At 37.1% G+C, this 12,237-nt stretch overlaps 1 protein-coding gene across 1 annotated transcript in view; it reads left to right on the top strand.

The window, feature by feature from the left end:
- The window catches only part of ICA1 (islet cell autoantigen 1), a gene marked incomplete at its 3' end in the record, with an annotated part of 57,048 nt that overhangs the window by 24,025 nt on the left and 20,786 nt on the right, over nucleotides 1–12,237 (top strand). The window contains exons 6-7 of the mRNA XM_084280294.1: nucleotides 8,758–8,883; nucleotides 9,071–9,169. Of these exons, the coding sequence (XP_084136420.1) occupies nucleotides 8,758–8,883; nucleotides 9,071–9,169 (225 nt within the window). The remainder of the gene's footprint in view (nucleotides 1–8,757; nucleotides 8,884–9,070; nucleotides 9,170–12,237) is intronic.

Below are 12,237 nucleotides of genomic sequence, written 5' to 3' on the forward strand. Positions count from 1 at the left end.
TCTTCAATCTACTCGCCAGGGATTTATCAAGAATCATGGCTTGGAAGCTTATACGGGATGAATTCATATGGTAAATAAGGGACATATTTAAATATGTGGAGTTATTATTAGCAGGAAAGATTTTTTATTTCAGGGCATCGCTTAGGTTAGGATTTATCAAACCTAACTTCAGACATCTGTTGTATAGATGTCTGCGCTTTAATCAACAAGAGTTCCCTTTATAGTCCAGTGGAGAGGAACACACTCTTTAAGGGCAATACAAACCAAATTCTGATCTCAATAGTTTGTCTATTAAAATAGAACGTTATCATCCAACCGTAAAAGATTTTCATGTTCTGTTCCGTTCTCGGAGGTGATACTGTCATAATTACATATGTGAATGTATGTATATATAGTTTAGGATCTAAGTAATGTGACTTTCCAAAATTCCTTTAATACAGCTATTTTTAAAAGCTATTTTAATTTTATAATTTTTTTCAATTTATAATTTATTCAGTGCATGTCTGAGGCAGAAATAAGAGCGATCAGCATATGATCACTGTCATGAGGAAGAAATAATTAACCCCCAAGTTGTTCTATGGAATAATACAGCATCAGATGGGAATAGAGCGCAAAAAATGTTCTTTTATTTCTATTTGTTTCATGGACTTGAGAAATTCTGTTGAATTGTCAGTTACATGCTGCACGCTAATTTGGAGCTGTGGTTGCATCAAAGCTATCATGTGTCGGTGTAAAGTGTCCATGTGAAATTCAGTTCTGTCATACAATCCTTTCCTTACCTGGTACATAAATATTTCCCTATCTATGGCACCTTTATTAGCTCTTCCTGAGGGTGACAGGAAAAGAGAAAAAAAAAAAAAAGGAAAGAGAAGTTTAAAATCCTACAGCATTACTCATCAAAAATCACAAAAAAAGGCCCCCCCACAAAACTTGGAATTTTATGTAAAGAATTCAATTTTATCTTCATACCAGTCAGGATATTTTAATATTTTTATTATAAATCAGTATAAACAGAGAAAAACTCTAAGTCCTATAAACTTTCAGAATTCTCACATCCAGAGAACAGCTGAAGTTGACTGGGATGTGTTTTATCCAGACACCCTGTGGCAGCTCTTAATGCTTTTGAACTGGTAGGTGTTGCATTAGGAAGGTTTGTAGTCGGCTTGTAGTAAACCTGTACGTGTGAGCACCTCTGTCCATATATGCAGTGGAAATTTAAGAGGACTGTACCACACAAATGACAGAATGGTGCTGCAGGCTCTTCATGGTCATGTTTGCAAGTTGTATTTTGCAAAGCAGGACAAGTGGTGCTATAATGTCATTGTGTTCTGATGGGATAAACAACGCTGTCATGGGGGCAAGAGTCACTCACCCCTGTGGATACCCACTAAGGGCTTGTTTTCCCAGCACAATCCTAACTGAAGACCCCTGTCCTTCACACACTTGTGCTTGTGCTGAAGTATCCCATAATTCTGGGGCAGACCTGTAATTGCTTAGTGCTTTTTTGATGTTGGGGACAGTGGGACTAAGTCTTATTGAAACCTTAATCTTAAATAATAATGAGTAATACTATTGAAATCAAAGGCAGTAGTCACATATTCAAAGGAATATGTGAATTGCCATCAGAGACTATTGTTCTTGTGTGCGAATTAAAACTAATCTAGCTGTTATTTTGTCTCCCATTCTGATTGCTGAGGTGGATGAAAAATCCTGGGTTTTGACTAAATAATCTTATGTTATGAGAAGGGAAACTAAGTGTAAGAATGAAAATTCAAATGGGGTAAGATTGTGAAAATAGCTAAAATGTAGCTGGTTTGAATGACAAGTTTTGTGTGAAAGCTGACTGGTATGGGGGAATAACTGCAGTTGTAATGTGAATTTTTACTGCTTCTTTTCTCTAGGCTACTTGGAGATTTGATTATTCAGATAGGAAACAAAAAAATGTGTTGGTTAAAAGAAAAAAAACTTTACCAGCATATAATAACTTTATAGTTATTCTGTTTGTAGACAATTGAGATTTCAGATCGAGTTGTTTGGCAAAGAAACATGATTGTTCTTAGTCCCAGTAAATACAGGGAAGTGCTACTACTGCTACACTAATCCATATTAAGCTGTATTTCTCTTAAGGAGTGTTACAGCATTGCTTCTGTTTTCTTTTTTTTTCCCTTTTCCTTTTTCTTTCCTTTGCTCTACTTTAGTACTCTCCCTCTATTGCTTACATTCAGTTCCCGGATTGTCATGAATATGCCACAACCTCCAGTGAGAAATCCGAACGTGTGAATTAGATGCTTCGGTTAAATCTAAAATATCTGGGTAATTATGGAAGGTAATTTGCTAGTAGATATTTGTAATTATTTGAGTAGGTACTGATTTTGTTGAATATTTAGTTTGTTTCTCACCATGAATGTTTCAGCCATTAGAATAATCGTCTTTGGTGGTGTGATAGTCTGGCCTTGATCAAGTCAGTATGTAATGAATAACAGAATCACAGAACGTTAGGAGTTGGAAGGGACGTCGAAAGACTCTAACCCCCCTGCCAAAGCAGGATCACCAAGGCCAAATCACACAGGAACAGATCCTACTCTCTGGGCAGCCTGTCCCAGTGCTCCGTCACCCTCACAGGGAAAAAGTTCCTCCTTATATTCACATGGAACTTCCTATGCTCCAGCTTGCACTCATTGCCCTTTGTCCTATCACTGACCATCACTGAGAACTGTCTGATTTTATCCTCCTGGCTCTCTCTTTACATATTTATAAACATTAATAAGGTCACCAGAGTTTTCTACCGCTTTTGGATACTAGAAAGTTGTCCCAGTTTCCTGTACAGCTAACCTAATATGTGTTTCATTCAGCTTTCACTTAGCTACCGTCTTTCCACATGAATTTGCTGATACATTTAAACTGCCTCAACTGAGGATGTATATTTTCAGCAGCCATTTCAACGTGTTATTTGTATGTAGACCTGTAGTGACTGGGAATCTGAGTCACAGGTAGCAGCTCCACTCTGCTGTTCTTGCATAGGAGAAGGTGGCAGCAGCAGTGGGTACAGCAGGTGTACCTGCATTTGTTTCTCTTAACATAACTTCTCTGTCAGAGCTGATGTATCAGTTGTTCTTTTGTGGCAGAAAGGCAGGCGGTACTTTGGTTGCTTTCCAGAGTGAGACAGGCAGACATACAATGGTAATTAAATCCTTTATATGAATTGCAACGTGACCGCAGATTTGCTTAATCAAGCTTAACAGGATGAGGTGCACAGGGATGTGTGCACAAGTGCAGATGATCATTAATTAAGTCCAAAATGACAATTTAAAAAAAAAATATATCATTTGAACTCATTATGTATTCTAAGTTATCTAAACTCAATCTCAAAACCAGTTTCCTTTCTTGAACCTATCTGATGTACATCTGCTCAGCTACAGACCTGAGAGAGATTATTTGGATCAGTTGTACTGTCCAAGTAGTTTTCCTTTTTGCTAGGCATTTCTCCATTTAGAAATTTTATTTTCTATAATGAATTTTTACCAGTGTTTCTCATCAAATCATAAAAGATGATTTTTAATAATCAGACCAACAGAAGCATGTTACCTCTTCTTTAACCATCGTTCTTACATATTATTCCTACAAGTTGATGGAGCAGAGATTAATGAACGCAAGAAATACTATTCCAACCCAAGGGAACAGTTGAGTCAAAGTATAGTCTGCAAAATGTAGAACATACCAACCCACACTGGAATCAGGTTTAGTGCTCTGCAAGATGTTGGAAGTCCTTATGTTGCACGTGGAAGAGTTTAGTTACAGGCATTATTTTGTATAAAACATTGCCTTTTCTGTTCTCTGACTACCTAGTATCAATTTTGATTTTTAAATATATATATATATATCAGTAAGTGCTTATATATGCTCATGTAAAAGTGAAATGGGTGCTCCTTGTCATAACACCACTCAAGCTAGGAAGTTATTAGAGTTCTGTGGGAACTGAGAATCCAGTTCCTTACGCTTCCTGTACTGCATGCAGAAATGCTGTAAGGAACACTGTGCGCTCAACGCTTTGTCCTCAGACTACAGCCTCCTTCAGTTTCATGTAGTCGTTACAACGATCAGGTATGCCAGAAGGTCCTCTGCTTATTTAGTGCAGAGATTTGTACGGATTCCATCTGCTGGTAGAGTTTACCCAGAGCCCCCAGCAGGAAAGTTTGCTATATTCCAGGCATTTTTCCCTCTCGATTTACTTACCCCCCCCTCCTTCCAGCCTATACACACGCTGTGCATGCTTTTCAGATCGAGTAAGTGAGAGGTTGGGTGACAAATTAGACTGGAAGCATCTGTTTCTGCTTCTATGTTGGAAATGCTGAGACAAAAATATACTGTATGTAAAGTGAATTAGTGCATTTATGCAATGTAAGTTCGTTTTGGAGATGATGCTTTAATAGCTGAATTGTCCCTGAAATTAGGCTACTACTGAAAATAGATTTTGCATTTTATGGTAGGCTAAAAGAAACTAGTAACAGAGATTTTCTGTAGATGACATAAAGATTCCTTGAAAATACACGAGGAATCTGTGGTTTAACTGAATGTGCTCAATAGGATATTTTAACTGAGTCTGAACATTGTTTCTTTTAATATTAGCACCATTCAAGATTAGGACTTTTCTGTTTGAATATAGGTCTAGGAACCTGTGTTATCAAATATTTGCCCTTACAATGAACTGTACCAGAGTCTGACTTTCAGGGTGCTTGGATTTAGGATTTAAACATTTATTTATTTATTTATTTATTTTCTTGTTTATTTTAGTCTTTTAAAATTATGTCAGTTTATCACACTATTGATTTAATATGGTATTGCTTTCCAAATTTACATTTTCTTACGTGCTCCATTCAAAGAATTCTGCTAATTCTGTTCCATAAATATTGTACTTGGATGTTTGTATTGGGAAATTAAAAGCAGGTTGTCCAGGTTGTTGCTTCCAAAAAGAAAAAGATGAAGAGTATGTCAGTAGTACCACAAGATTTTTTCATACACCATAAACCTCACAACCAACACCTACAGTTTCAGATGTTCAGGAGCTCTTTCACTGCAAAATGTCCAAGTTGCATTTGAATCGGCACAGTTGCCTTAGTTATTAAAATCCTGGCACTTTTCAGACCAGGGTTTTGAAGAACTTTTGTTAAGTTCAGTTTTAATGACATTAAATATGGGAATAAAGTTTGTTGGGCTGAGACAACAATGGGGTCCTATTCCTCATGTTTTAGTAATTGCAGGGAAAGGCGAAGATTAGTATGTATTACATCAGCTTTCTCTTAAGTAAAAAAACCCCAAAGGTTCATTCTGATAGCTTGTGTGGTATTAAGTAGATTATGCTTTGTAAGCACTAAGGTTTTATACCTAATTCCTGAAGCACAAATAATCTTAAAAAATGTCTAATAATAATTTGCATTGAAAATGCATTTGTTGGCACACATAAAAGTCAAAAGGTCATGCTGATATTCTTTATCAGCTGTTCTGCACCACTGCTGCAAAATGCAGAGTACATGTGCTCAGTACATTTTCAGTATACCAAAAAAGCTGAAAAGCGTCCTTAGTTTAATAGTTCTTGTAGTATCACATCTTCCATGGGTGGCAAGAGAAATGCGTGGCATTTGGTAACGCAGCATTAAATGCTTTCAGTCATCTATAGTGTGCGCCAAGCATATGGGCTCGTATTCCACATTGTGTTGCAGATCACCTCTGTCTTTATGAATGCTTCAGATTTTAATAGAGACACTATTCACATATTTAGTTAAGTACTGTATTTCTTCTTGCTAACTATCCCAGAAGGGTGTATGCAGGAAGACTACGACTCAAATGTTACAGGGTTTTTGTGTTCTGCGGTCTTTTTCCCTTCTGTTAAGGGGTCAGGGTTATGAGATAGACCCAAATCCCAGTCTGAAGTATAAAGTCCTGGTGCAGAGTTCAGTTGTAGAAATTAATAATTACATTTTGTAGCACAGGCGTTTTTTTTGTTGGGTTTGTTGGGTTTTTTTGTGGCTCACCATCTCTGACAGAGTATTTATATTACCCAGAACTAATGTTCTTTGCTCACACGGACTATCATTCTACACAGCCGCAGCTGTTCTTTCACCAGTGCTATGATATACTGAATAGGAAAAGGATTCTGATCTCAGCTGCACCATTGTAAAATACAGCTTTATATTTGACACATTTCCACTGACATCAGTTACATTTCTCTGGATTTTCATGGCTGTAATGGAGATCAGAATTTAATGTCAAATCTCTCTAGGATTTTCAAAGCCCTACAACATCTCTTACTTAAATACCTTTCTGTTGTAGCAATTCTTGCTGGCAACAAAAGCTGTAGGTAATCTAATGTTTGGATTTCAGTTAGAAATTCTTTATTGCTCAAACCATTATTTTCTTCACAAATCTTTTTAGATGGAAGTTGTAAATCTGTGTTCTGGGTCACTCGCGGCTAAAGCAAATTAAGGATTTGAAGACCTAATGCAGGAAAAAAGTGGTTTATCCAGCTTCCAGACTCCTCCTGCTACTGCTCCCATCCTCCTCCCATTGATGCTTAATTTTGGAGCCCTGTAAGCCCTTAACCCACCTGCTATTTTGACTAGACAGTTGTGACAGGATGGGATGCCTGGCACAGATAGCGTGATGCCACACTCAGACTTCCACCAAGCACAAGCTAAAAGAAGTAGAGACCCTTGAGGATCCCAGACTAAGAGATACCCTCAGGTCATGGCAGTGTAATTCTGACTGGGTAAGGCTATTCACAAAATACCGTACTTTAGAGGGAGATATCTTGGCAGTAGCTGCTCCTTGCTTTTTGTATCTTAGCTTAGCATTTGTCATGCTTGCCTAAGGAGTGGAAGCCATGAGAGCAATTTCCTCCTTCCTGAGGGAATTCAAATATATCTCCACCTCACCAAAACATCTCCTAACTACCCAAGAAATCTTCCAGCTCTGAACACGCCTCTGGTTTGAAACTCTTCAGTATGCAAAAAAACCAAACAAAACAAGTCATCAGTAAGATGCCACAGTCTTCTTGTTAGAGCACAGGAACAGGTCAGAAGTTTGAGATGAATTGTTATTACGAGAACTCAAGATTTGTTCATTGATTCCTTGGTGTAATATGTGGAATTATCCTGGAAGACTTCCCCTTCCAGATGAATGCACTAGGTACAAAGCTATTTTGTACAGGTAGAGTATTGCTGCTATCTATTTAAAAAAATAAAAATAAAATTTTTTCTAGGTATTATCTTTTCCTACAATTAAAATCTCACCTGGGAGACACTGACCTTATCAGACATTATTAATTATGGTAATTTCTTCATTATGAATATATCAGGCCTACGTAATGTGTGCAACCCTGTTATACAACTTACGCAGAGCCTATCTGATCAGTAAAAAATTTGCCATGTATACAGCAACCCAAGGATTCCACAAATTGCATTAGGAGGTCATCTGATGAATTCATGATGCAAATCTTTTGCTGATTTTCTGCCTGTTCAGAAGTCTTATAAACTCTGAGTTTGGGAAAATGAAATCAGAAATATGGTAACCCGCACATTTCAGTTTATGTTATGAGGGGTGTGTGTGTCCTTACCACACAAGAAGCACAGGCACTTGCTGCAGTGTTTTAGATTTGCTACTGAAGATCAGGAGCATACAGCTTTGTCAGATCTTGTTTCACTGACTCTGTGTATTCTGAACAGAATCAGTTTACTCTTTGGAGTTAAGGAAAGGTAAGTTATTTAATTTGAATTCGTTGGGTTTTTTCCGCTGTGAACGTTTTTGGGCTAGACATTTTATTGTGTGAAAGAGGAAAATCATCATGTTTTGTGGTTTGATCATTTCACATTTCCTTGGAAGAAAACTAAATTTTGTATACAAATTTTGTTATAAACAAAGTATTTGTTAATATAACTAGGGTAGTATACAGAGCTGTCATAAAAATGGGGGCTCCTGAGTAATGAATGCCTACATCAACTTTCTACCCTGATACCTGTTTATGAGAATACCGGCATTATTGCAAATTATATGCGTCTTGTGTAACCAACTTTGTCTTGTATAAACTGATCAGGTGGTAGAAGAATAATTTGAAAACCTAAAACCCTTTGAAACTGAACTTGTTTGCTCCTAAGGAAAGGAGCCTTCATATTCTTCTTGTATCAAGCAACAGGAAAAGCTCCGATTTAGAAGGAAGACTTAATGAGTGAAATTTCTGTAGCAGTTCAAAGTTATTGCAGTGTTTAAATTGTCAGCAAGAGTTACAGATCATCTTTAAAGTTAGTCAGTGTAATTTGTTTTCTATGTAGGTACAGAGACATCTCTGCCTGTGTACCTCTATGTTATGTAGTAAATATTTTGTTCTAACTTTGTTGGTCAGGCTTTGAATTGGTATTTCTTTAAAGAGATATCAAAATGAGCATATTTCCCAATTATTATCTTCTCAGTCTGTATTTAGTACTAATATCAGTCTTATAAACAGGGGTGAGAAAATGAAAGTTCTTTACAGAATATTATTTTAAAAATAGTAACACAGAGAATAGAGCCTTATTTTAGTATATATCAGACTGCCATATGATAGTTTCAGTGGGATTGATGTTACAGTAAAGTGCTGTACAAATTTTACTGAGTCTGGACAGTTGTCTTTTCCCCCAAAATTGTATTAGTGTGCTCTTTCATAAAGCTGGAGAGAAAAACAGAGAAAAAACAAAATAATTGCATAAACAATTGTCTCTTTGTTTGAAGGTTCAAGCCCAAGTCCGACTCGCAAAACTCAACTTCGACAAACTGAAGACTGATGTCTGTCAAAAGGTGGATCTTTTGGGAGCAAGCAGATGCAACCTCCTTTCTCATGTGTTAACAACATATCAGGTATCCAAAGAATATATTGACCTCCCAAAGAAAGGTTTCCTGTTAATATGTGTTTTTAAGAGGTTACCATGGCAATATTCGACTGTAAGAATATATAAATTGTATTGGAAGGGAGATGTGAAGTTTGCACTGAAAAGAGAGTGGTGTTAAAGCAAACATTGCATTGAAATTTTATCCTACCTTACAGACAACACTTCTTCATTTTTGGGAAAAAACTTCACACACGATGGCAGCCATCCATGAAAGTTTCAAGGGTTATCAGCCATATGAATTCACTATGTTAAAGGTAAGGAATACATAGATATGTTTGCCCACTGCTAAAGTAAAGATCATACAAGGATGTAGAAAACACAGATTCCTATTTTTTCTGTATATTATCTGAAAATAATATCCCTGTCCTTTCTTTTTATTTAAATACAGGTTTTCTGTTTAATGTACTTCTGGCTGATCAGAAACTGCAGGTATAGTGCAGAGACTAAGAAACGATTTCAAAGGAAGACATTGTTCAGGGCTGCACTTAGGCATGTGTTTAAGTGCTAACTGGGATTGAGTTTGATTATTCCTAGAGAGTTAAAACATCCAGCAGAACTAAGGATTTATGTTGCAAAATCCTGCAAGACAATTAATACTATTTTGCCTTTGTATCTGTTTTTAGAAACTCACACTCATTAAGAACACCTTATCGGACTGAACATGAGTATGTAGATGGTCAGGGCTCCCACACCAGATTTTTTTCACCCTTAACTGCTCTGGGAAATACTCTTTTGCTTGACTAGTGGCATATGCTGAGCCTTTGCAATCTTTGAGGGTGGGACATGTGCAATATCTAAAAATAATCACGCAGCACTGTATTTTCCTGGTCATGCCTGCACCTGCATATGAAGTTGCTTTTGCCCCTTGCAATTTGAGGTTCAGTAGAGGAATAGGAGAACAGTGAAAAAACTCATTAACTTTCCAGTTATCCCCATAGGTGTCTTTGTCCTGTAGTTATTTTGTAAAATGTAGTCACTGTGTGATTGGCTCATGTGATTAGCGCATTTGTCTGAAGGAGGTTGGACAGAAGGGTTACCATTGGGAGGGAAGTGAGGAATGAACATCTTGTGACAAAGCCACTCTTTACTTGGCCAGACAGCCCAGTTTGAAAACAGTTACAAGTCATAGCCTCAGTCCATGAAACACTTGTGCATATGGCATATAGAAGTGGAAGCTGCATAGCCCACAGGCTATATAACCTGTGGCTACCCCAGAGCTCCAGGAAAAGAAGCATCTGAAGGTATAAGGTTTAATTCACCCCAGACTACCAAACTTGTCTGTACATGACTCTGCTATATTTAAAGTTGTTTTCTGGAATGTGGTTTGGGGAGGGAGCAGGTTTTGAACCTTGAAGTGCATAAAGAGCTTGTGGAGACTGTTACTGCTGCTGTTATATCACAACAGACCGAACAAGCAAATAAATTTCAAGCACAGTCTCTCCTGACCAAGGACAACAGAAAAAGGAGGCTCATAAACAGTTTTATCCTACTCAGCCTCTGAAGAATCCTGTCTTGCAGGAGATGTCCTCTTTTACTGTGAAGTTAATATAACCTCAGCTTCTTTCTTGCATGGAGATGGATTTTAGCCAGAATTTACATCCAGATATCAACAGCAGTTGGGCATATTTACATTGACATTGCTAGTAATTGCCTACAGACTCACCAATTGAACTCCAAACCAGAAAAGAAAGTCCCTTTTATTTCCCCACCATTGTCTAGTTTTACCACCTGGGTTTAGCAGAGCTGAAGAGCCAGGGTACCAACTTACCAACTTCACCATGTTAGATGGTTTCCAAGGAATTTTTTCTCTTTGTTTTGATACAAACCAATTTCAGTCTAATTTGTGTAGGCAGCCTATGTTGTTGCTGAATATTTATTCTTTATTCTCTTTTGTATCTAAAAATGTTATTATTTGAATGGTATATACGATGTTTTGAAATGTATAGTGACATTTGGATATCTTGGAGAGAAACTTGTACAGGAAATGCAGCTGTTCTGGACTGTGAAGCACCCTTGTGACAGAGGATGAGGGAGAGATGTGGATGGTTGTTATCTTTTGAGCTTCCTCCTGTGAAAGATTTTAGTATAATCTGAATTTGACATTAGTTTGGGAATCTGATGAAGAACTGCAATCTATACTGAGTCCACACACGTGTAACAAGCACTCCCTTAAAGCAAAAAGTAATTGTAAAAGTGGCTGTGAATATTGTAATGTGTTTAGGATGCCGTCTAATTTTGTAATATGGATCTTAACCATTTTTATTGCTGGCCTCCTGTGCTGAAAAGATTTCCTGTTCTCACAGTTATATGTATGCTGAGAAACAGTGCTAATCAGGAGGTAGTTTTATACCACAGAACTTCATGGAAGTCTGTGCTTCCAGAAAACAGCTGCTTGGGAATAAGGCTATGTTACTGCCTTTTAGTATCCACTCTTCTTTTGGTCTCCAGAGTGTGGGATTATTTTCTATACCAAAGTTAAGTCTCCTCCATGATCTCTTTTCCCACAATTAGTAGTTTCTGTTTGTTTATATTAAATGATTGCTGAGGAAATTAAATCAAAACCGAGTGGTTGCATCAGGTAAGATACTGTTGCCTAAGAGACTATATCCCTATTGCTATTTCACATGCCTCACTAGGGTAAGTCACCTCACCTCTACTTGTCATTTCTGAAGGGTGTGGGACTCCCACAAGTCCTGTGTCTCCTCTGCTAGACCTGGGTGTGGAGTGACAATGGGTGGTTTATGTTTAGGGATCTGATCCCTCCCAGGCATATCATATGTTCATGCCAGAGTAACTGTGTATTAAGAAGGACCTGCAAGCTAATTTTACATAGAGATTGCATGGTGTTGTTTTTTTGTTTTTTTGGGGTTTTTTTGTAGTGTAATAAATGTCTATAACTGAGCTAGGGTAAGTGTAGTTTCTGATGGAGAAACTTTTGGTCTAAAAACATACCCAGTGAAGATGCCTGTCTTTATTGATATTGCATTAAAAACATACAATTAGAATATATAATTGATTAAAATATACTTAAAATAGTTCTATGTGCCCATTTCTAAGTTTAATCCAGAGTTACCACTTTTAGAATATTTTTCTTTGTTTTGTATTTTAAAACAGATCTTTCCTAAAAGAAAATTACAGATTTGGTGCTTGGAAATAATTCTTGTCTTTTATGATTCCAGTTCTGATACTAGCAGCTTAATTTTACGCATACATCCTTCTGAATTAAACTTAGCATACATGTGTATAGGATTAGTGTTTTACTTTAAAGCAAGAATTTAAAGAAACTGTTAATACTTGACTTACACATAGATTGTCTACCTGA

The sequence above is a fragment of the Gallinula chloropus genome, assembly GCF_964237585.1.
Source record: "Gallinula chloropus genome assembly, chromosome: 2".
In the NCBI taxonomy this organism is placed as follows: Eukaryota; Metazoa; Chordata; class Aves; order Gruiformes; family Rallidae; genus Gallinula; species Gallinula chloropus.